We start from the raw sequence: 24,368 nt of genomic DNA, 5'->3' as shown, positions 1-24,368 counted from the left end.
TACTTCCGTACCATGTATAACGAATTTTGAATAATGAAGTGTAAAACTGTAGGATATTCAAACTGTATCATGTAAGTTGCATTTTAGACGGGGCCTAACATATTTTTGAATTTGTATTAAAATAACAATTTAGATTGCCAACTATGTACGAACGAGAAAATTGTAGCTTTAATAAGTTATAGTCGACGAGCCGAGTTTAAAATATATCATCAAAATAAATAGCAATGTGTTCAGACTAAAAAATAATTTTTTGTATGTTATCTATGAAAATACTGGAAGGCGCCACGGCATGTTATGTAGGTATTAGAGTATTTTTAAACGTATAATAAAATTTAATACAATAAAGCATTTTCATTTGTTACCTTTAATTATTTTATTTTTTATGTAGAATACGAAAAAGGTATTTCAAAGTCTGTTATTATTAACGGTTTTAAATGTAATATTTTTTATTTTTTTTACAACTGTCAATTATGACGTATCGAATTTCAAAGAAGTCAAAGAAAAACACGTATCAGATTGGGATGGTCAAGTGTAACTTATTTTATTTTTAACACAATATTGAAACTTCTCTCCTGCAACAGTATTGTTAAGACTATCCATTAGGATTGATTTAATTGATTACAATTTTACACCAAGATTTATATTCATCTTGTCACATGTTTAATAACAGATGCGTTCTGTTTTGCCATTATAAAAAATATAATATTTTTAAAGCATGACAACACTAATGTTTACGGAACAGCGGCGACTATAGGCGGGGCGATGGCATTCTTCTGTAAGTCGACGCAGCAACAGTTAGTGATCAGATGGTATTCTTGACATGAGTTAGCATAGATGAACTTACAGTCCGAGTTGCGACAGCCGAATAGAGAAACTGGAAAAAAATTAAATTAGCTGTTAGTAAAAAACAAAACCAAATATACTTTACGTAAAGACAAAAAACAATGTAGTTTTATACATTGTTTGGCTACCAAAGACTCGATTCACGCCTCGTCTTTTTACTTCCACTTTTCTTCGTCCCACTACACACGGAGCGTCTGGTTGTTAATTCACAAACCTACGTCGCGTCGTTACTATCATACTACATACTATTAATATGTACTAAAAGTACATTTATCTAAGCAGTATAACGTAATGTCACCCATATGTTTAATATTAAGACGTAAGAAACACTTCGACATAAGAAGTATGAAAAGGAAGTATTCATAAAAAAAATATTTTACTAAATTTATATTTATCAAAATTATCAAATCAACTTTATCTCATAAAACCTTTTGTTTAATTTATTCTATAAATAACTAAAAGCAATATAATTCCAAAGTACTGCACAAATTGGATTTGGTTGAATGCTGACGCCAAGAGAGTGTTACAATTAAAAAGAAGTAGGCACATAGATATGAGGTAATTTTTTATACAAGTTTTTAGTCTTATTACATTAATAGTTACCGGAAAATACAGAGCGCAAAAAGTGTTTATCTCGATACATATAGTATAACATATAATTACTTGTATTATTATGGTGTAATATCCGAGGATGTGTGTCTACGTTGTTGTGAGCTGATATCATATGTGGAGTTCTTTTGTTTGTTACGGATAACCCCTTTCATATTCCGGGATCCTTATATGTAGGATATTTATGAAATGAATTAAACATTGAATCCAAAATTTTGAAAATCATCGGAATGTATTTCTGTTAGTCTTTTGGACTTGCCAGCTAACATGGTTGGGAAATTTTAATGTAAAATCAACTTACATGCAGAATTTTCACAGCAGCAGGAGTCATGGGCTTGCTTGTGAGAGCAGTAGCTATACACCGATGAGTCACACAAGGGGCAGCCAGGGTGAGCGCCGGGGGGACCTTCCAATCCTGGGTGGTATCCTGGGTAGTTGCTCCCGGGATATTGTCCAGGATATCCACCTGGATACAGACCGGATCCGCCAGGATAGTAACCGGGATAGTTGCCGTGGTAGCCGTTACCGTAGCCGCCTCCTAATAAATAGTTCCATATGTCTCTTATTGTGAAACCTGTTGAACGATCATGGCGAACGTTAGTAAATGAATGAATGAATGGTTAGATTGTGGAGTGAATGATACGAAATAGAAAATAGGTTGATCTCTGTTATTAAGTTTTACTAATTAAATGTTAATTCGTGTTTTCACACTTAAAACCTTGGTGATGCTCAGTTCCTCATAGTAATTAATTTTTTAATTACAATTGTTTTTATGTCATGTCAACAAAAAATTTAAAATAATTTACATATTCTTGAATTGATTAAGATTTATATTATATTTTTATCGTAAATTAAATATGTAACAAAAAAAATTTAGTGTACAATAGTTCTAATTTAAAATATTAACAAATTCAAAGTATAAAATACTGTTATGTTTTTTCATAGGACAGTTATGAATCATAAATAACAATGTCCACTATTTAATGTAGGATTAAAACGAACAAAATGTTTAGATTCTATATGTCGTTAGTGCGATGCATATTCACGAATTTTTGCACCAAAGCTTTAGCCGGTCAATTAGAATTATGTAAAAGCATCCGTACGATGAATTCGTTAAAATTAATGGAAAATGAAATATGCGTTAGATGTTATAATTGAAATTGATGAAATATGTTTTTTATAAAGGTTTCCCGTGTTACCGTTACGAGCCCCGTTCGTTCTGTGCCGGCTTATATCGTAATTTGTCTGCTGCACACCTAATAGAATGTATTTATAACATTTATTACATTATATTAATATAATACAGACACTTTATATGTAAAAATAGAACAAGAGCATCATATCTTTGATAGTTCTGATGCTGGGTTTCAATTTATCTTCCATAATGTTAGCCGTTTGAGCTTTGAAATTGAATAGTTCATTTTTTGAACAACTACTATGGAGTAAGGAGGTTCGTAAAACATTTTTTTTTAATAAACGTCGAGTATGAAGCGATACAATAAACACATAACTTACCGTAACCTAAAGACAAAACAGCGGCGAATGCGAGGAAGCTCAACTTAGACATATCGTCACTGTCTGTTTGTCTGTTTGTTTGCCAAAGAACTTAAACTACATGTGAACCGTTTCGCGGATGAGAATTGAATGTTAGTTATAAAAATATTCGTCTCAACTCAGACTCAGCTCGACCTACCGGTACAATCATGAGCGGGAATTATTATGAAAAAAATATATTTATTTATTGTAACATTGTCTATTTTTATAATCAATTCAGAAGATAATAACAATCAATTATACGGTTACATACGATTATACATATTCATAATATACATTATACATTAAAATTAGGTTAATAAAGTTTTTATTTAAAGATAGTCAGCTTTACTTCTTTGCTTAACAATTTTAATGTAGTATATAGTGATGTTAAATAACAAAGCTTCTATATTATATTTCTATAGTAATATTAATTAACATTATATTTAATATAACAATGTGAATGATGTACGCGAGTGTACTTTGCATTTGTCGGTCTAGGGCTTACTTGTCATTAGCTCCTAATAGGGCCGTTCTCTTATAACGACAATGATATGTCTCGCATATATAAAAGTTATTTACAACATAATAAACATACATATATATATGTATATATATATATATACATATATATATATATATATATCAATTTGTGTATGTATGTATGTTAAATGTTTGTTTAAAGTATAAAGTTATTTGGTTCTTCTTATCAGGATATTTTATACATAAGTTGATATACGAAATTATCAATACTATTGAATGTCACAGTAGGTATATTATTTATAAATGTACGGAGAAAAATATTAAAAAATATGATATTTACATGTAAAAGTAATTTATTGTGATTCACTTAATGTAAGTCGCGTAACCGGCTTTGTTTTTATTGATAAATATTTTTAACTGTTCTAACGAGTTATATATTTTTTCTATAACATTTGTTACAAGGAATGTGTTTAAGTTAATTTGTTACATCTAATATAAGCTCAGTTCGAATAAGAGTTATACGAATTCAAAGGATGTGTCTTGACACTTCTTGAATTGTTGTTTCTTGATAAATATATTTCAATAAAGGATTTATCCTTGGAGTATTCTAAAAATAGATGTTCTGTTAATAGTTCCCATGTACATTCCAGGGCTGCTAATGTCAGGGTCCGGGGTTGGTGACCGCGGTGTCGTGGAAAACCAGTCTCGGACCTGTTCACTCGTAAAGAGTTTTACATATGTCCGATTCCATATTAGCCGTTATTGTATTAAATGTTTTAATGTATAAGTGTTTTTTGTTATATATTTATCAAAGATATAATCATAGGTTAATGTTGTACACTGAGACAAAATGAAAACGAATTCATACTTTCATGTAGAATCATAAAGAGGTTTAAAGACTTGGAAAAATTTGGATTTTTTTCCTAATAGAAAATTTAAATTTTCGGATGAAGTGTATGAAAGGTGTAAAGGAGATGAAATTTTCGGGTCTGAACTTACTGTATAATGTATTCTGTCCTATCGTTTACGTGTAGTGTGTACACGTCTTTATATTTATCAAAACTTTAAATCGACAAGTTGATATGTTGTTTGATTAGCGAACGGTAAATTCTATATAAGTATACCTGAGTGTTATTATCCGTACTAATATTACTATGTATAACAGCGGATACAGATTATATTAACGTTTATATTATTAAAGTACAAGTTATCCTTATTTGAATGTTATATAAAACTTATACTATATGAAATTTTATTACAACAATAATAAAATAATAACGCAGACACTACTAAATGACATTACTTGAAGAACTCACGCTTGAAGCTATGTCGTTTGTCAAGTTTAAATATTCTTTAATTAAAGCTGCCTATTAATTGCGGCCCCCTTTAAAGAAGCTGTTAGATTGAAAAAGTGTATTATAAAAAAATACTATTGCTAATGCGTCTTTTACATTAGTTTATATCTTTTATATGTTTTTATAGCGAAGGTTAAGAAACAATATCTTATCAACGAATCTATCTATCGAACGAAAAATTAAGACACAATTGCTGGCGTACCGTTATTTAGAATGTTCAACAATGTACTTAATAGTAACTCTATATTCTGGACGATGAAACGAAGTTAAACAATTTGAGAATATCACTTTTGAAAATGTGAAACTTGATATAGATTTTATTTAGTATAAAAGATTTGTTGAAAATCAATGCCTTTTACAGACACCGGACTATAGTTTTGATAAAATTAAAAAGCGGTTAAAAGTCTTGATATATATCTTTATGATACGTGGGCAACACTGAAAATTTTTAGAACGGGCCAGTTAGAAACATTGCTCATGGAAACATTTTTTGAATTTCAAATTTAGAACTCTTTGGTGACCTAATGTAGTATATTGCATACATTTGTTATTTGTTTTTGTGAATTGGCGGCAAATCTAAAACTCTTGTTACACGTGAAAATGAACCTAACGCGAGAAAATTTTCGGTCAATGATTTATTATGACTTTCATTGTGGGCTTCCTCAATAACAAAGCTACGATAGGCTGCGATTAATATTTCTTAATGAAGCCCCGTCTCGTGCCACTATTTACAATTGGTTTAACTGGTTTAAGAGTGGACGTAGCAATCTCTATGATGATCCGCGTGAGGGACGTCCATTAACAGCGACTACTGAAGATAACATCAGTGCTGGCGCCGTATGATAGAGGAAGATAAGAGACTGACGTACCAGCAGGTATGGGCAAGCGTTGGCATGAGCCAAGTTCAAAGAACAAGTTACAGGAACATTTAGGCGTCAGGAAGCTTTGTAGTAGATGGATTTCCCATACCTTAACCGACAACCAGAAACACCTTTTGCATGGTCTGGTGTCGCCAAATGTTAGATAAGTTCCACGGCAGTGACTCAAAGGCTGTAATTGACGTCGTCAAAGTTGATGGAAGTTGGATATATTGAAACGAACGCGAAACCAAAAGACATTGGGTGTTTCCTTTCGAGGAGCGATCAACTAAGGTAAAGAAAGGAAGAAGTGAAGGAAAATATATAATTGCCTCATTCTGTGGTCGAAAAAGTCATTTCGCAACAGATGTGCTAGAAGATAGAAGGACAGTTATTGTAGACTGGTATGTCAATCACTGTTTGTCTATTATATTAAAAAAAAATCGACTGCAGTGCCCTCGAAGCAGGATCCTCCTTCATCACGACAATGCTTTAGCGCACTCCGCAAAACGGTTTTTGAATATTTGACTATGGCAAGCATCGAGATAATGAGTCATCCGCCATACAGTCCTGGCCTGGTGCCCTGCGACTTTTATTTATTCCCAGAACTAAAGATAAAATTTATATATAGCGTAAAGTGAATATATAAATATTCGCTTTACGAGCGTTGAAGATACGGTGAAAGCTTATGAAAATGCCATAAAAGAGACCACTAGGGAAGAATGGTCCCAATGCTTTTCTCACTGGTTCCATAGAATGACGCGATGTATAGAGAGGCATGGAGATAACTTCTAAAAACAATAAAAGTATTGGCATCTCTCTACATAAGGACGTTTTCACTTTCCAAACATTTTCAGTGTTACCTAGGTAATGTTACTTGTTAGACTTGTAAGGCATGTTACCTCCACGTTAACTAACACAGATACTGCTAGACAGTGACAAGAGTGACACAGTATACTAAATACGATTTAATAGGTACAAGAACGGTATACGGTATACGTGGGTTATAATTTACTGAAAGGTTTCATCGCAATATAACAAAGATTAGATTAATTGATTGTAATGTCGTGAACAGCTAGATGCGGAGTGGCTTGGACATGGATAGATCACAGGCGCTGCCTCCGTTCAGCAGTGTCTAAAGATTTTATACTGTGGATATATATGTATGTTTGTATGTGTCATACCAGCGTACTAATATGTAACGTGAATCAATAATATATACAGCATCAACCAAGAAAAGAACGTGTTTCGTTCATACGATCCTTAATATAGGAATAGGAATCTATAGAGTATTCTTGTAATAAAAAGTCGTACACCAATAAGTTTAACTATCTTAATAAAATAGTTTAAATTTTTTTAATTCATCGGAATTACTAATTTCCGATCGGTCTGAAGTTATGTGTTTCGAATGAAACTATGTCTTTGGATGGGACGACTTGAATTTATTATGTTGTTTCTATATTTTCGCGGAGTTTCGATTACATTACAGCAACCGTGAGACGAGATCTCATCTAATATATGCGTGAAATGTGAATAAAGAATCCTAGATATTATTATAATGTTTTATTTAGATCCCTAAGTAATTATTTTATACACATAGATTATAGATGGTTGTACGGACACAGTGTTATGATTAAAAGACGTGCACAGATTTATTTTAATCTTGTCTTTAAATATTTCTAAGCAACACACTATTACAAATGCGAATGTTAACAAAGGTTATGAAAATTACTTTCTTGGGGTCCCTATATTAAAACGTCAACTATATATTATGGTCTAGAATATTTGATTTTTAAGACCTAATTATTTAATTCATACCATAATTCTTCGAAGACCGTTTTATTTCATTTGTCTGTATCGATAGAAGTCAGAGACAGAGAAAAGATTTTAAATCTATATAATTTATAATATCAAATTCACACCAAGTTACATTCATTTTAAAAGCGTTATGTTGTGTTTGGAAAGCAAGTCAGTAAAAAAATCTTATAATATAAGTGTAACTAGATTTTTTTTTAAAAAATAAAAAAGCAAATGGAACGGACCTTTCCGTTTCGGACGATTAAAAAGTATTTAAGCTGTTTATAAACGACAAGGTAAGCAGACACGGCTTTTTGAAATCTGAATTTTCAGGAAAACTATTGAAAGTAAATTTCATATTCAATAGGATTTTGAAATGTTTTGAAACGTTTCTAATAAACAAAAAAAATATTATATTGTGCAAACCTTAATTTATATAATGTTTATAAAATTACAATTTTCATATTTATAATTTATTAAAAATATTTAAATGCAATAAGTTTTATAATATTGAAGTATTATTTAATAATATTAGATGTGGAATCAAAATTACGTTATTTCATGTGTAATTTTGGATTTAAACACAATTTCTTGGTTTATGTCAAGCTATAAAAGTTATTATCATAATATTACTTGGAGATGCACCTTATCATTTTTCGCAAAGATCTCGGTGCAAATAGTGTGAAGCGACCTAAACGTTTCGGTACCGAAACATGTTTCTGGACACGGGTTTCGTTTTCCGGCCCTAAAATTGAAATTAATTGCCCGATCTAATTTTTTTTTTACATAAAAACCACCCCAGATTATTATTTGAGAGCTAACGAACCATAACACCTCGATTTGATTGTACATTCGGTTGCCGAGATCATCTCCGTAGACGAATGACCTGAGTCGTTAGTACAGCGTTCCGCTCGCTTCATTCAATAAGAAAATTCATCAGAAAAAAAGCAGAAACAAATATGATCAAATAACAACAAAGGGAGACTGGTGATATTAAATCAAAAAGAATTTTATGTATACTTATTGTAATTTTTTCTAATAATAATTTATGGTAATTAAAAATACAAATACACTACATAGAGCGACATTACGTTATACAGTAAAAATATTGCATTGAGCTTGTCGCTATCTGTTAAACATGGAGGTTTTGGAAATCATTTACCTCTCAATAGACTTCCTAATACATTATTGTTTAAATGTATAGGTATGTTTGATTATATTAAAACATTATTTTTATCTACACAGAAACTTGCTTTAAAGACATAGGATATCACTTAGAAAACTAGACGGCAGTCGAAATTGAATCTAATCGAGTTTAATATATGGTTCAAGTTTCATTGCCCTCATAATATCCCCAGTGACCGAGCAGCGTCCTGCCTGCATGATGACGCGAGGATCTTCTCGTCCGGAGACCAGCTGTTTAAAGTAGTGCTCGTTGAGAGTGAACGTGGTGTCGGGGTCGTCGTCTGGCTCGCCCTCGTACACAGTCGGCTTGTTCAGATCTAGAGCTGGAACGGAAGTGGGTCATAATATTACAAATAAAGTCTATACACCTTTGACGTTACCCAGTCTGTATTATTGTATCAGTCTAACTTTCAACTCTGGAAATACAAGTTTTTTGTTTTGATTTAATATTATTAATTTATCATTTGCGCATGTACTCTTCCCTTTTAATGTTATGACCTCCAGAATAGCTCAAATTATTCTTAACAAAATTTTACTTTATATGTGCCTAGAAATCAGTACATTTAATTCCCAAAGTGCTAAATATATAATCTCACCTTAACTCTTACTCTGCTTATAGGATACTGTATATATAAAACTGAAGGAATATCTTCCTCTACATACGATAGTTTTTTAAAGTTATATTCTTCCTTTAATAGATATTTTTGTATTTTTTTTATTTCACATATAAAATTGAATACTATATTCATGTAGTGTTGGCCAGAGCAACATTTACATTATATAGTTAATTAATGTTTATTGGTGTTGGTAAAAACCTGAGAATTCTATTAAACCGAATAGCTTTTCACCGAACCGTCTATTTTTTAATTCATAATTAGATTTTGGGAACGCTGCACCGGATTGTAGCGTTGCCGGTTTCTGGTTGTAAATTTAATCTTTCCGGCATAAACCATACATTCGACCGCACTCTGTGGCGCCGATTCTGTTTAACAACACGCGCTACCTCATGTACTGAATTTTATATTTAGTGTATTTCGTTTGTCATTTCAAAATATAACAACAAAAGTATGTATGCTGTGACTTTGAGCGGCTTGAAGTAATTCACATTCTTTTGATAACAGACTTAGTTTTTCGATGAAAAACATAAACGATATGAGAAGTAATTTAAATCTTAATTTCAATTCCTTACTCCAAGAATAAACTGACGTTCCTTTGATGATGTTAAAGAGGAATACACCACCGAGTTCCCTGGCCTTCACGGGATCCACGCTCTCAACTCTCGATTTAATTCTGGTCACGAGATCAGCTTTGCCGGCATTTCCCTGGTCACTCTGAGATGCACCCTTTAACAACCAAAATTAATTAATAAAATAATGAAGGTTTATAGACATCTTTGAATATGTAATACCTTGTTTGGCTAAATATTTTTGTACCTACATTAAATAACTATATTTAATTTGTATGACGTCAGCGCTGACATTGCGTTAATAATGTGGTTGGCTTTCAAAGATATATTGTAATATAATTGTAAGGAAATAACTTTTTAAAAGAAAAATCAGGAACAGGAATAGTATTCAATCTTATACCACGATGTATAAGTTCCCAAGATCTTAAAGTGACTTTTAATATTTAACTTAAGTAGGTACAATTCCTTCAAGATCTCTTTATTTTTATGAATTTAAACAAGAATATGAAAAGAGCAAAGTAAAAGTAAATGTACTGATTGTTCTCAACTCAAGCATTGATTAAACTTTTTTTCCTTTTAGTTTTAAATATTTTCCATATCATAATTACGTTACATAAAGGCGATCGTAACTTAAGGTGCTTATAAAACAGGTTTTGAACGAGTGTTTAAATCTGTTGTACAACAAATACGTATTTGCATACATATTGCGTGTGTACTTAAAGTTAAAGAGAATTGTTTAAAGCGACAGTCTTTATAACCAATACATACGAATGGCAAATCCTCCTTTTTTGGAATCGGTTAAAAAGGCTCGACAAACGGTTCTGGAGTATTCTACAAACGGATTATCAGTATGTGTTTGATTGATTATATTCCTTTTTGCGAACCGATCGAAAGTTACATGAACGTACCTAAAGATGGTATGAAAAATGATATGTCGCTGTCAGTAAAAACATAATCAATGTATGAAACAAATTAAGTAATAGTGTTCACATCAACAGAACACCGATTACCTACAATATATTATTCGTAAGAGCCAAACTTATGAAACAGCACTGTTGGTATTATTTTTTATTAGCTTATATAATGTGTAAATATTACAAATGGAAAACATATTTCTGGAAAAACACAATACGTAATACAAAAAATATAATGTTTAATTGAACGTCGAACGGTTCTCGTATTCATAAAATATATTTTCTTAAGAGAACTAATAAACAAAATACAAACTTTCTTCAATAACAAACATAAAAAGCAAAAATGAAACCGCAAAGATATATTTTCTTTCAAATTCATAATTAAAGAGAAATGTATGTCTAATATTATTTATAATGTCAATACTAATAAAATGTAAAAGGAGTTTCAACAAAAGAGATTTTATTTATTAAAAAAAAAAGTGTTTTAATGAATAATAAATTATATATTATATTGTACACACTCACCATGGCGTATGTCAAGTTCCGTTGTGGCCGCGAGGAGGCTGGCTGGACTTTCACTCTTACAACGTAAGATGAGGTTGGCCATGATCACCTTAAAACTGAATACTTGCCGTAAAACATACAGATGCCTACAATTTTCATTGCACTGTTATATAATTTTATTTATATAATATTTTCTACACAAAATTTTCCACTTTATTTAAGTAGAGGAAAATGTTCATGTCAATTAAAAAGTATTTTTGTATGAGGACGTTTATTCACGTTGTCTTAGAAAAGACATAAAACATGGTCACAGGAGCATCGTATTTAAGCATCACGACCTACTCGTATGTCGCTTTTGTAATAATTTCATTTTTGCTTATATTTTCTTTGATTTGTGTGAATGTTCTGTGAATTCTTTAGTTATTAAATTTTTAATTAATGTATGATGAGTAGCAGTATAAGAACATATATACTTTTTGTACGTTCGTATATATTTTGTTATTTTTCGTGTAAGATTAAAATCGAGAGCAGCTGAGTAGGGAGTGCATGTAAAATATTCCATATTCTTACCAGGAATAAAGGATTAGAAAGATCTCATTGCATTCGATAGCTTTTCTCGAAGATAATCAATTTAAATATACATAAGGAAAGTTTTATATCAATTAGATACGTGAAAAGATAATATCTTTAACTCATTATCTGACTTAAATAATAAGTCACTTTGATTATTATTTATTATTCAACTGTTATCAATGGTGTTTATTTTCCAAAGTAGAGGATGTAATTTTTTATTAATAGGTATGTAACATTTTAAAAATATATATGTACTTTTAAATTAAACTACTTTTTTTGGGCTATGAATCTTTGTAAGCCTAAGTAATGATTACTTTTTAGCAGCCGTGATCAAAGGAAGACAAGATGAAAGTTGGACACAGAATTTTTTTATTGTCGTTTACCGCTAACGATATTTTTTCTTCGCTTCCTCGCCTGTTATTAGTGACGTCATCAAGCTAAATACGAAGACTTTCCAGTTGTTTGTTTATAAATCCTTGCACGTTGTTTATTAAAGTAATAAACGCCCCGTATGTAGTCTGTTAATCCAAACTCGTGGTAATGCTCTGGATGGACGCTAATTACGCTAAGAACTGCAGACACAGTCAGATTACACTTTAGTGTGTTGTGAAGCCCCGACACTGAACTGATAGTGTTTTGTTGGGAAATTAGTCATACATAACTTTTATAAACATCAAAGGAATATATAACTATTCAGTATGAACGTTATTCTCTTAGGAAATCGCGTCACGTTACTTAACACTTAAAAGCCTTTCATTGTCATCTCGTTATTTAAAACTTTTTGAAATAAAGGAAATGAAAATTAAAGTGATTATATTTAAATCGAAATTGTTTAAAATATAAACATAATTATAATAATTTTGTTAATACTAGTGTTAATAATGGCGGGCCGATAGTAATTCTATAATACGCGTGATAAAGTGTGAGCATTGTTCCGCAGCGCTCGTATTTCTTGTATTAAAATTCGGTCTGTATTTTGGTACAAGTTATGAGATGTATAAAACAGTGTTTAATTATTGATCTATGTTCCTGCTTAACGGTTCGTAAAAAATATATATATAAAAAGAAAATATATTCTTCAAAGAGAATGTTTTCAATTCATTATCGTTACCATTTCTACTTGCATGTTTTAAATACTTAAAGTTCTCTTCTCGATTACAAGGAAATTTACAAAGTAATAGTTACTATAACAACATTTGTGAACAACCGCCAATTGGTTTTAAAAATACGTGTACTAAATGGTTTGTCGGCTGTCACTTGTAACACAGGTTTGTGTTTTGAGTACGGTTTAATTATTTATCAATATCTGACAACTTTCAATATTTAGTTATTCGTGTTTTAATAAAGATTTTTCCGGTAAGTTTGTCACTTATTTTTAATTTAATTTTATCTATAATCCAAGTTTATAGAGGTCGAATAAAAAGAGTCCTCGAAAGCTTAATGTCAATTGACAGGTAAATTGTATTGGCAGTTAAATTCGTTTATTGGCATACAACCCATAACACCAAGTAGGCTGTAGACTGTAGAGTCTACAGTATAGACTACTATTGATCTAGGATCAATAGTAGCGATGCTTTAAGAAAATAAGAAATATCCCCCTTTCAGAATTTTTGTAAAGTACTTCGAATACACAACAGCCTTTCTATAAGTTTTCTGCTTACACTACATACGGACATTCTCCTGTTTTTTATTCATAAATGAAAAAATGTAACTAATTGCTCCACTAATTAAAATGTCTTAAAGTTTATGCAATTACGTAAGTAATATTAAAGTGACGTGATTTGAAAAACTTAAAGGCTATGTAAAGCGACCTCTTCTTGAATATTATCTCCAGACCAAGTTTTTACTTGAAAGCAATCGTCTCAGAGCATTTGAATCTCACTTAACATAAGAAAATATAGATGGCGTTGTACTTAAACATTTGGAATTATGACAAATATTTATCTGTGATAACTGGACCGTACAATTTTATTTAACTCCGGGAAATGGATGTTTAGTTTCAGAGTTTTGACGTTTCTCATTTCATTGTTAAATACAACAGGCGTCCGGACGACGGGAAAGGCAGACATATTGGTAAAACTTTTTTCATTACATCCATACACAACTGACAATCGGTTTAAATGACATATAGGTACTTCATAAGATGGACCATTAATTAGGAAATAATGGGTTCCAACAAATAAAAACGTTGACATATGCAAAATATCATACGACGCCAGTGCGAATGAAGCCTTAGCAGTAAAAAAAAACAAGTAATGGGAAATATATTATTAAAAATATCTTTACAAGTGTTTGTTTCTTATATTCGTTGAATACTATATAGCTTGGTATTTATACTTAAGTATTAATATTGCTATAGTTAGGTAATACAGTTGCACGATAGATCAATAATAATGTGTACTTTTTAAACTGTTATTAATGATTATAATGAATACATTTGTCGAGGTTACATCTAGAACACGTCCACGACGAGTTTGAATAAATAAAACCTGAATAAAATATTAATATAAACTCTCAACTGAAAGCTGAATGTGAACGGATGAACACGGACTAACATTTTACGTTACAATGTTATAAATCAAAGGAAAAAGTTAACATTTGTTCAGTGTTTTGGCTTTGTTCCTGCTGTCTGTGTCAATAATTAATTTGACTTCAAGCCTAGGATCAAACTTCGTGACCTCTTAAGTTATACGTTAATTTACGAGATTACCTCTTAATTAGATTCAGCATAATTTAATCTTGTTCATTGTCAGTGGAGTGTGATAATGATTCTGAGATTATTAGCACAGTTTTTCGGATGTATATTTTATACAGAAGTTATACGCATCGGCTGCAAAGATTGATAACGAACGTTTTGATGAAAAATTAAGAATTTGCAGATCAACTTCGGAAAAATTTGTCTAGTTTTTCATTTCAAAGACAGGAGTAAATAATACTTAAAATGCATTTTCATAAAAAGATAAATTTCTTTCAACATGTGATAATTATTTAGGTCTTTTTATCATTAAGCGTAAATGTATTCTTTATAGAAGTTTATATTATTTTCAACATATCATATAATTTTATTCGTTTATCTATTTGTTAAAGTCAATGTACAATAAAATCTAAACATAAGTAAAGACTCACCTGTGAGTAAATTGAGTATAGTACATTTTCTCAAAACAAACATGTGCTTATGCGGAAACGTACTTCGATACGTTAAGTGTTATTTGAGAAACAAACATGAGGAAAATGAAACAAATACACCCAACAACATTAACGTTCGAAAATTGGCGTCGTATTTTAATTCTATCAAGAAAGTATACATGATAAGTACAAAAAAACATTTGCAGGCCGGCATTAGAATGTCACGCGATTTGAAACCTTAAGAATATAAGTGTAGGTTTTGTTAGTTTCACGGAAGGGTGGTAAATAAATTTGTAAGAACAATAGATTATTTGGGTAGTCCTGAACAAACGCAAGCCACTTTCTAGAGACGCGCTTAACATGTTGCCAATAAAAAAGTTGTTTAGAATGCGTAATAGAGTTCTCAGTTGTTGTTTTCCCTTTCTCTGTAAAGATTAAAATGTACGCATTCCTCTTATAATAACGTTATTGTAAACATACGTTATTTTTTATATAAGTGGTTCAAAAGTTCGGCGTCGTTATATAAAATACCTACTTTTATTACGATATAAAAAAAACGTGTTTAGTTTTAGTTTCGATGATTTTTGTGAGTAGTTTTTATTGGGTCTTACGAGATTATTCATGAGTTACTCGATGAATATTGAAAACCTCCATTAAGTGTATTACTTTTTATTCTAATCACAAATTATTTATTCATTTTATATTCACAGATGTTCTTTAAGTATTCGAGTTTATATAGCCAGCGAGTTATACATTCTATAACAAGAAGTACCTAGAATACTCAAATTATTAGTATGTACCTACTTTATTTGTAAAGTTTATCCTATGATATTCTATATTGAATATTTGATTATTACGTTGCGTATGTGAAGTTTTGATGGCTATTTGTCATTTGTCAGAAATATAAACAAGTTTAGAAGAAATATTTAACATAGATAAACTATGAAATACTATCCGGGAGTCCTGTATACATATTACTCTCTTGGGGAAGATCAGTTTGTAGATTGTTGTCTCTATAACTTCTATAGAGCCAGTTGAAAAAAAAGAACAATTTAATCTAGCAATAACAATAAAAAGTGTTATTGCTATAAAAAATCAAAAGTTAAAATAGAAAAAATCCAACGGCAATCAATCGTCCATCCAATCTGTAGTGAGGTCATCTTCGCTTAACCAATATCGTACATCTAGGCCGCATCACCCTCATTTCTATATACAACTATTAGAAAAAAAAAACAGAGCTATATCTTTCAATATTTCCATTGAACAGGAAAACGTCAGAACAAAACACTTCCTATACGAAAACAGTTTTTAATATTCCGATGGCGCTACGAACATGATGCTCTATTCATTCATGAATTTATGAATAACATTATTACATAACATTGGTTATGTTTACGATCCCATTACACTGATGTATTTGTTTATATCTATTCGAGTCTTGGACTCATTTCTGCATTGAATATTTTAAATCATAACCAAAATTACCTCATTTACACCAATGAAAAGTGACCATTGATTCGAACCATATTACGCCAGGGATTTTTAAATATAAACCGCTTAAATTAATTTATATCATACAAATGTAATTAAACTAGTGTTTAAAGCGAATCAAACTAGATTATCACGGCTTCAATTGATTATTACAAACCTGTCAGTTGGTTAATAACGGCAGGCTGCTAAATAATAAGCCGGAAATTATAGTGGGGAGAGAATTACGTATGAAGATATCAACACTTCACATGATCCGATGTTATAAGCTTAGAATCTATTCGACGTGGATCGAAGTAAATATATTCCACAGTATGACAGAAATTACGTTTTTATTAAGTTTCTGAAACTCAATTTAAATGAACTAAATCCCTTTCGAATATGAAAAGTTTGAATCTATGCCTCGTACATAATCAGGTGTATAGTCTGTAACACAGCCGTCCAATTCATCAGCTTCCAAGTTGAAACCGCGTTGACGCGTGGATATTATGGAATTTAGCGTTGATGACAATATTTTACAATCCAACAAAGTTATAATCTCCTGTGTATGGAGGAGTCGCTAGTAATAAAACATGCAAATAGACGGCCATGTTATTCGCAACTTTAAATTGAGTATAATTCATGTTTAACCTGAGAGCTGCTGTCCCTTCGGTATTATATTAGGACTTTTGATCTATTTTTATATGAAATGAAAAAATATTTTTATTAACTATGTAGTTTTAGAGTTTCTTAGTAAATTAAAGGTGAAAATAAAGTAAAACTGTGTCTTTGCGTACAAACAACCGCAGTTCGGTGTGAGAAGTGGCTCGGCGTTATGAAGTGCCACTCAGCATCCCACAGTCTACCGCCACCTCTCAGACTAAAGTCTGTTTCGGTCCGTAATTAAAAATCCTGACAAATATCACGAACTTGACAGTCCGTGTGCAGTAACATGTTGTTTAAACCTTAAAGTATGCAGCAATCAAAGTGAAACCAATATAATTACAATATCCAACATATCGGAATTCAATATGCAGAGCCACTTAGAACTTAATTAATACCAACTTACATAGCAACACTAATCAATGGGACGGTCGATAACAAAGGCGGTAACGTAAGCCGGTTCAAACGGGGCATGCAAAGACGCGGCCACAGGGGAAATTACCCCGGCCGGGTAACCGGGTATCCGGGTAATTCGTCCCTGTCCCGCCTTACCCGCCATACGTCCTACACGACACGTCAAACCTCCTTAGTGATTCTGACGGAATCGGATGGATTTATTTCGAAGGCTTGGAAATCATAACGGGTTTAGATGTGAGAAGGCTGATGTGTGTGAATATTAAAGGGGTCGTGTTATTTGATATAATATTTATGTATTTATGTTTTAGTGAATATCTTATTAGGCAGTTCGAACTTGAAACTACTGACTAAATTTACAATATACATATGTATATATGATTAAATAAATAAATAAAATATAAGCTAATCTAATGAAACGTGGTCGACTGACAATTATTAGTCCCTTTTAATATTTATGATAGGTAAAGTTTGTTGTGGGGTCGGTAGATTGAAAGTCATTCAAATATTCATATTTTATTGACAGTTGAATTATAATTAGTACGTCATATTGTGATTTCAGGCACGGGTTTGATGAAGGCATTGCTCTTACGTTCTAGGGAGCTGCCGGTTATAAAAGTGCTGCTCTCACATTCTAGAGGCTTAGACATAGAGTTAGGAAGAGATTGGAATGTTGCAGAGGAAATTAAACTTTTTGTTGCATTTAATTTTTTTGATTCCAATGTTTTTTGGGAAGCGCTAGTTGAGGCTTGCGAGCTGTCAGTAGCTTCGGCCACAGGTAGGTTGGCTTCCTCACGACTAGCTTCTAGCAGGAGTTGTTGGTGTTCTACTGTAAAGTTATATATTGATTTTAAATATAATAGGGGCTGGCAAAGGAAAAACTCTGTACGAATTGTTTGAAGAATAATGGCTTCTATACTATAAAAAAGCTTCCATTTCATACATATACAGTCCTGGTGTTAAGGCTTTGTACATTAATGTTTCTTTGAATAAACCGAAACAATTATTAAGGAATAAAAATTCAAAACATAGAAATATGTTGTCATTCCAGTTAATACGTATCATAAGACTAACTAAAATGCGTGATAGTGAAGTTTAATGAAGTGAATTAATCAGAGATTTTAATGTAAACTATAAACTAACTTACTGATACGTCGTATGGCAGCTTCGATTCTTCGTTCGAAGATGGTACCGACCAGTAGGAACAGTACCACCGCCATTACCACGGGACCGTAGAATCTCCATTCCATAGATGTCCTTACAAGCGTTAAATTTCAAATATTTATGTTTTTTTTTTATTATTTATGACATATAAAATTTTTGTACACAACAAGTACACGATTAAATGAAACTATAATTTTCGAATGTATTCATTGTATATTATTTTATTTTCCAATTTATTAGAGCTTTCGGACGTTTTGATATTAAAAATATTTAAGATATTAAAAATATGTGTGTTTAGAAGTCAGCAGTATGTGAACACACAAGGGACGTGTTGAGCCATTGCTTGCGTGATGATAAACTATACATCCTTACTCTTTAAAAAAGTTTTATACCTATAAGAAAGCGTAAGGTTGCTAAATTTAAAAAACATCCAAATTTCAATAGAGAAGATGGCTATTATGTAACACTTGAGATCCCCTTGTCAAAATTATCAATGTTCGTAACCACGATGCTAGAACTCAACACAGGCAGCGCGTTCTGCGTACATATAGAACAAGAACTCGTGAAAATTAAGAAATGGTTGGTCGTAGATGAAAAATATAAAATTAACCGACAGACACTTTCGTCTAGTCTATCCGTGTTCATGGTTGCTGTAAAAGAACTATAAAACAAAACATCGGATCAAATGTAAAACAAAAGTTATATAAGTCAAGTAGTCTACCCGAAAATCACATTTTGTTTTGAAATTTCGTGAGATAAAATAAATCTAAGTATCAACTCTGCGATATTTTTAGTTTTAATATTTTATTTACACAGAAATAAAACGTAAATGTGATTCATATATCGTCAAATTGAAGTTCTGAAAACGGTTTTCGTAAACTAAATGATACTCAATAACGTTGCGAGTTCCGTTCGAATGTATTCGTTTTGTAATCCGACCATTATATATTCGGGTCGTTTTTAACAAGCGCGCTAAATTTGAGGGAGGGGACAAATTGGCTTCGATGTTTTACGTTAGATAATTCTACTTGCGATCGTACGTGACGAATGTGACGCGAAATTTAAAATAACTCTCCCCTTTTTAATTCAGCACTGAAGAAATAGGATAGAGCCAAACGATGTGTTTTTTAATACTTAAACGTTTTGTGTAAGGCTCCTACGATTCTACTACCTGGATGTAAATATGATCTCCTATATGGTTGTAAATATGATCTATTCACTTACCTGTAAATTTTATCAGTGGGCGATTGGAATGTATTTGATACAGATAAATGATATTAATATTTCAAACAAACTGACTATTTCGTTTTCATTTCGAGAAACGTGACCGACTGGTTCCAGTACAATAAGATTTAAGATTATTTAATGTATCATCATGTAGTTACTTGATTTTTGACATTTTGGATTGATGTGACGTTTTGTTTACCGTCTATTACCTAAGATGTCAGTCAGTGAAAACAGATAGTAAAAATTACAGATAATAAATACTAAAAATCCAATCTATATATTTCTTAAAAAAAAAAAATTTTTCAATACGCAGGACTTATAATAGTAAACTATGTCCCGTTATAAATTTAAAATGTTTTAATATAATAAGTTTAAATTAACAAAATAAATATATTAATACAAATTACAAATTAATTCAGATCTATTAAATCTTCACAAGTAAATGAAATCGTAAATAGAGACCGGCTTAAAAAATTCCATACAAAATAAACAATTTACGATGTATCTAATATCTATAAACATTAAATTGGTTTATCTGTCATAAAAATAGCAGATGGAAAGGGATGGCACCATAAAAGTTAATGTGAGAGTGAAAGAGTGATATAATTTCGTATGCTTTGCCTCAAAAAATACTTTTTTAAATTGCAAACCCGTATCAGTTTCCTCTTTAAACCAATGACGTTCCTATTTAATGTATTTTACATTGGAAAACTTCGCCTTTACCGATGGCTTTCAGCGATAAAACTGTGGTGCACTCTAATTAAAAAAACTACCGATATTTTTAATTTAAAAATGAAATCCATTGAACAGTCTACTTAAGCCATCATGTTATTAGAGGAGTCTAGAAAAACTGCTTTGACTGAAATGATCTTGGAGGCGAGATAATCTCTCAGGATCACCTGCTATTTCACGCCTTTCTGATGGCTCTGACCAATGTTTTATACAGGGATGAACGTTTTATACTTTATTATTGTTAATTTAGTGCGATCCTAATATTATTTTCCAATATGGAACATATTTTGTTATTAGTTTTTATTCTATTTTATTTTTTACTTTGATTACGTTTCATATTTATATTGTTTGAAGGTATTGTAATTAAAAAGAATGACAATTATAACTTTAATTTTATATTGTAACATTAAACCTCTTCTTTTTATATTATTTTAATAAACTGTAATCTTGTAATTTTCTAGATTACAATTTATTTAGTAAATAAAACATTGATCTCGTATACACCATTATATTACATACTCTCAATGGATTCGTTTGATGTGATTCAAACGAAATAGAGGTCCTATTTTTTATATGCTTTACTAAAAAAGTAACTCAATACAAAAAGCTTCGGATTTAAAAATGATTAGTTTTTTTATTATGTATTTTTTATATTACTGTCGCAACCTGTATACAGCGATGTCTGGGGACTGGATAAAAACCTTGTGCCCTTCAGATTTGTCGGATATCTTTCCCTTTGTGAAGAGTCCCCTCGGCTGTCGCTAATATGAACTATTAGTTGTATTAGCTACATACTAGTATTATTAGTTTATTACCTTTAATATATATATGTTGTTATGAGAGTCAGTTATTAACTGTTAAAATTATGTTACGGATATAGTACAAGCGTATTTTAGTACAGCGTTTAAGCACAGTCAGTAACAGATGGTGTTTAACTTGCAGTATACACGTAACAGCATGCGGTGGTTTGCATTATATGGTACTTCGGTACCGCAGAAAGTAAATACGATTAAGTTGTTGCTATTATAACTTTATGAAATTAATGATCCTATTGAATCTATCGAGAAACAAATCAATCGCGAACTTATGAATGATACATAAAAGATAGTAATAATAAATTGACGTTATTATAAAATAGTAATATTAGCATGTGATTTATTAAATATTTTTTTACGAGCATGTTATTTAACCGTACAGTATAGGTACAATTTCCATTGGGAGAGCGCGTCGCATGTTACAGTTGAGGATACGCGTCATATAAAAAAGGAAATTAAATTGACGTTTAAAAAGCCATGTATAAAAAGCCGCGCTGGAATATTCTTTAAAATGTCGAGCGCGTAGTTTTGAGCTAAACTGGAGCAGTCAAACTAACGAGCCGCTATTCAAGTAGTCACTGACCCGAATTAGATGAGCGCAGATCATGGTATACTATACACAGCCTCCGGGTGTGTCCGCAAATATCGAAACAATCATAATTTGATCTCACGCTTGAAAAGAATATTACGAGGTTACCGCTAATATGTGGACCGCTGTGGCCAAACATGAAGAGTGGTTTGCCGTATAAAACTAATTTGAAATGATTTACTTTCTGCCGTTGATAAGAAATAGAGGAGAAAAAAATATATTTTAACAAAAACTTTTTTGTTTCTCGTGTAAAATTTATCCATAGTAATATTATATTATGTTTTATTTGTCGATTTGATTTAATTCAGAGTAAATTTCTTTGATTCCATATTCCCCTGATCCGGCGGGTATGAGCTTGATTGAACTGTTTTAAATTCTAACGCTATTTACGTAAGCGTTTTTATTTTATTATACCGTCCTCATACATTTATGATGTCCAATAGTTAAATTTATTTTCAAAGAAAAAAATTTTAAAATAAGTTATTAAGATCTCAGCCTTTACATATATATATATAGAGTTTATGATAAAAGTAGGTAAAAAGATGATGATATCGTAAAAAAATACACGAACCTCCACTGAGGATATGAAATTCCTCGTCGAAAAACAAATTCATTCTAATTGTTTTTATATAATACGACTGTAATTAAATTTGGTAACAGACAAGACAACAAGGAGCGACTTTCCTTCAGTAATTTTTGGGAGAGCTTATGTTTCCTCTCTCATCTTTCAAAAGAGCTTATAGCTTAGCTTATTTTTTCCATCTACCCCTAATTTCATTCGTTGATATATTTTTTAATATTTCACCTTATAAAAGTATGTGAAATGAAATGTCTGTATTTAATTTCCTGATATCGCAGTAACAACATAACATACATCCAACTCACTTGTAAATATTAAGTGCGCTATGTCTCAGATAGCTCGAGAGTTTCGCAGAAGTCTTGAAGTTGTCGTCGTATAAAACATAGAAAACTTCATGAAATATGGCCCGTGCATAAATGTTCCGCACATTTTATTCTGATATATTATATTTCTTAGCGGTTGTTCCGAGACTTGTCCTCCGATGTAAATCTTAAAATAACCGCTATGATATTCACAGTTCTGCGAAATTTAAGGAAAAGCTCTTCAAAAATCTTAGACTTATCATACTTTTGTTGTGTCCCGATCGAGCATATTCATATCATTAGATCAAATCACTCATCTTAGTCTATAATTTTTTGTTTTTGATTGAAAAGCCAACATTCCTCCAGATACTAAATAATTACGAGAGTACAGGAAGTTCAGAGGGATCTTCTCGATTAAGCACATCTTATCATTCGACCAGCGTCCGATACAAAAACAATTGACACGCAACAAATCGACCGGGATACGGGATGTTTACGGGATTCGAGATCCGGGATACGGGGTTCGGGGTACGGTATACGTTATACGAGATGCCGGTTGTAATCACTAACTTGCGTGTAAATGACGGATGGGTTTCCATTATAATTAAATATTTAAAGACTTTTAATTATAAGGTCAGAAATTATCAAAATTCATGATTAGAAGAAATAAATATTTTAATATTTGTCACAATCATTTACTTCTCGTGGAACACTATCAATAATTCATTTTTAATCATCTCTTGAAAGGTGGATATATTTACAAAATACTTTTTGGTTGTAATTAATTATTGTCAGAACACTAATTGCAGAGCGGAGTATCAAATATTTATTGAGCTGGAATATATGTAGTAAACAAGATGTTAATGAAACAGTTTGGTAATATCCGTCTGAGTTCAGACGATTTTGCTATTAAATTCCAATATTGTTATATGCATCATTTTATGTAACTAGGGGCCAGCCCCGGCTTAGCGCGGGCTCTTTACAAAAAATATAAAATAGCCTATAAAATTTTTGAGAATTATTAAACTTATATTATGATAACTTTCACATGGTACTCCCGATTTAAATGATTTAAAAAGTAATTTACAGATACTGATGTAGGCTTGAAAATGATGTAATTTATTTTGATAAGACTTAATACCATATGTATGTTAATAGCTTTCCAGTAAATGATTTCGGAATGCCAATTTTTCAAAGCTGTAAACTGGATATAGTTTGTTATTATTTAAGGTACAGACATATGCCACAACGGAATTTTCTGTTGACCTACATAAGATAAACAATTCCACCAAATATTATTTTGTTATATGTCAAAGACTTTAGGCAGCGTTTACGTTAAAAGCTCTCAGACGGCTCATGTTTTCCGTTAATGTACACACAAGTAAATACAAAAACTTAACAAATTATATACTAAAACCTTCCTCGAGAATCACGCTATCGAGTGGTGATA

General features: G+C 31.4%; 3 protein-coding genes across 5 annotated transcripts; all 3 read right to left on the bottom strand.

Annotated features, from left to right (window-relative positions):
• Window positions 1–516: 516 nt before the first annotated feature.
• Window positions 517–3,124, bottom strand: LOC116773296 (uncharacterized). 3 transcript variants are annotated; one of them, XM_032665720.2, is made up of 4 exons: window positions 2,968–3,124; window positions 2,652–2,708; window positions 1,754–2,026; window positions 517–874 (listed from the first exon to the last, which is right to left on the bottom strand). In XM_032665720.2, the coding sequence occupies exons 1-4, from the start codon at window positions 3,017–3,019 to the stop codon at window positions 732–734; spliced, it is 525 nt and encodes a 174-aa protein (XP_032521611.1). In that variant the 5' UTR covers window positions 3,020–3,124; the 3' UTR covers window positions 517–731. The 3 variants fall into 3 exon arrangements, with proteins under 3 accessions (XP_032521611.1, XP_032521612.1, XP_061384607.1); XM_032665721.2 differs by having other exon boundaries at window positions 1,754–1,990; XM_061528623.1 differs by lacking the exon at window positions 2,652–2,708 and having other exon boundaries at window positions 1,754–1,990; window positions 2,968–3,110.
• Window positions 3,125–8,485: 5,361 nt separating this feature from the next.
• On the bottom strand, window positions 8,486–11,402 carry LOC116773065 (uncharacterized). The gene is made up of 3 exons (XM_032665438.2): window positions 11,288–11,402; window positions 9,852–10,005; window positions 8,486–8,985 (listed from the first exon to the last, which is right to left on the bottom strand). The coding sequence occupies exons 1-3, from the start codon at window positions 11,288–11,290 to the stop codon at window positions 8,783–8,785; spliced, it is 360 nt and encodes a 119-aa protein (XP_032521329.1). The 5' UTR covers window positions 11,291–11,402; the 3' UTR covers window positions 8,486–8,782.
• A 6,607-nt stretch (window positions 11,403–18,009) lies between these two features.
• LOC116773092 (uncharacterized) lies at window positions 18,010–20,091 on the bottom strand. The gene is made up of 3 exons (XM_032665476.2): window positions 19,898–20,091; window positions 18,657–18,766; window positions 18,010–18,338 (listed from the first exon to the last, which is right to left on the bottom strand). Exons 2-3 carry the CDS (start codon window positions 18,757–18,759, stop codon window positions 18,055–18,057), a joined length of 387 nt encoding a protein of 128 aa, XP_032521367.1. The 5' UTR covers window positions 18,760–18,766; window positions 19,898–20,091; the 3' UTR covers window positions 18,010–18,054.
• Window positions 20,092–24,368: the final 4,277 nt, after the last annotated feature.

The sequence above is a fragment of the Danaus plexippus genome (assembly GCF_018135715.1).
Source record: "Danaus plexippus chromosome 18 unlocalized genomic scaffold, MEX_DaPlex mxdp_35, whole genome shotgun sequence".
Classification (NCBI taxonomy): Eukaryota; Metazoa; Arthropoda; class Insecta; order Lepidoptera; family Nymphalidae; genus Danaus; species Danaus plexippus.
This window is presented reverse-complemented; position numbering and strand designations above follow the sequence as displayed.

Bases quoted from the DNA above. Each gene is read 5' to 3' on its own strand.
- LOC116773296 (XM_032665720.2), bottom strand. From the start codon at position 3,019: ATGTCTAAGTTGAGCTTCCTCGCATTCGCCGCTGTTTTGTCTTTAGGT. The intron at 2,027-2,651 runs GTAACACGGGAA...ATCGTTCAACAG, and splicing joins AACGAACGGGGCTCGTAACG to GTTTCACAATAAGAGACATA. The intron at 875-1,753 runs GTAAGTTGATTT...ATTTTTTTCCAG, and splicing joins CTGCTGTGAAAATTCTGCAT to TTTCTCTATTCGGCTGTCGC.
- LOC116773092 (XM_032665476.2), bottom strand. From the start codon at position 18,759: ATGGAATGGAGATTCTACGGTCCCGTGGTAATGGCGGTGGTACTGTTC. The intron at 18,339-18,656 runs GTAAGTTAGTTT...ATAACTTTACAG, and splicing joins AGCTGCCATACGACGTATCA to TAGAACACCAACAACTCCTG.
- LOC116773065 (XM_032665438.2), bottom strand. The intron at 8,986-9,851 runs GTAAGGAATTGA...CTTCCGTTCCAG, and splicing joins AACGTCAGTTTATTCTTGGA to CTCTAGATCTGAACAAGCCG.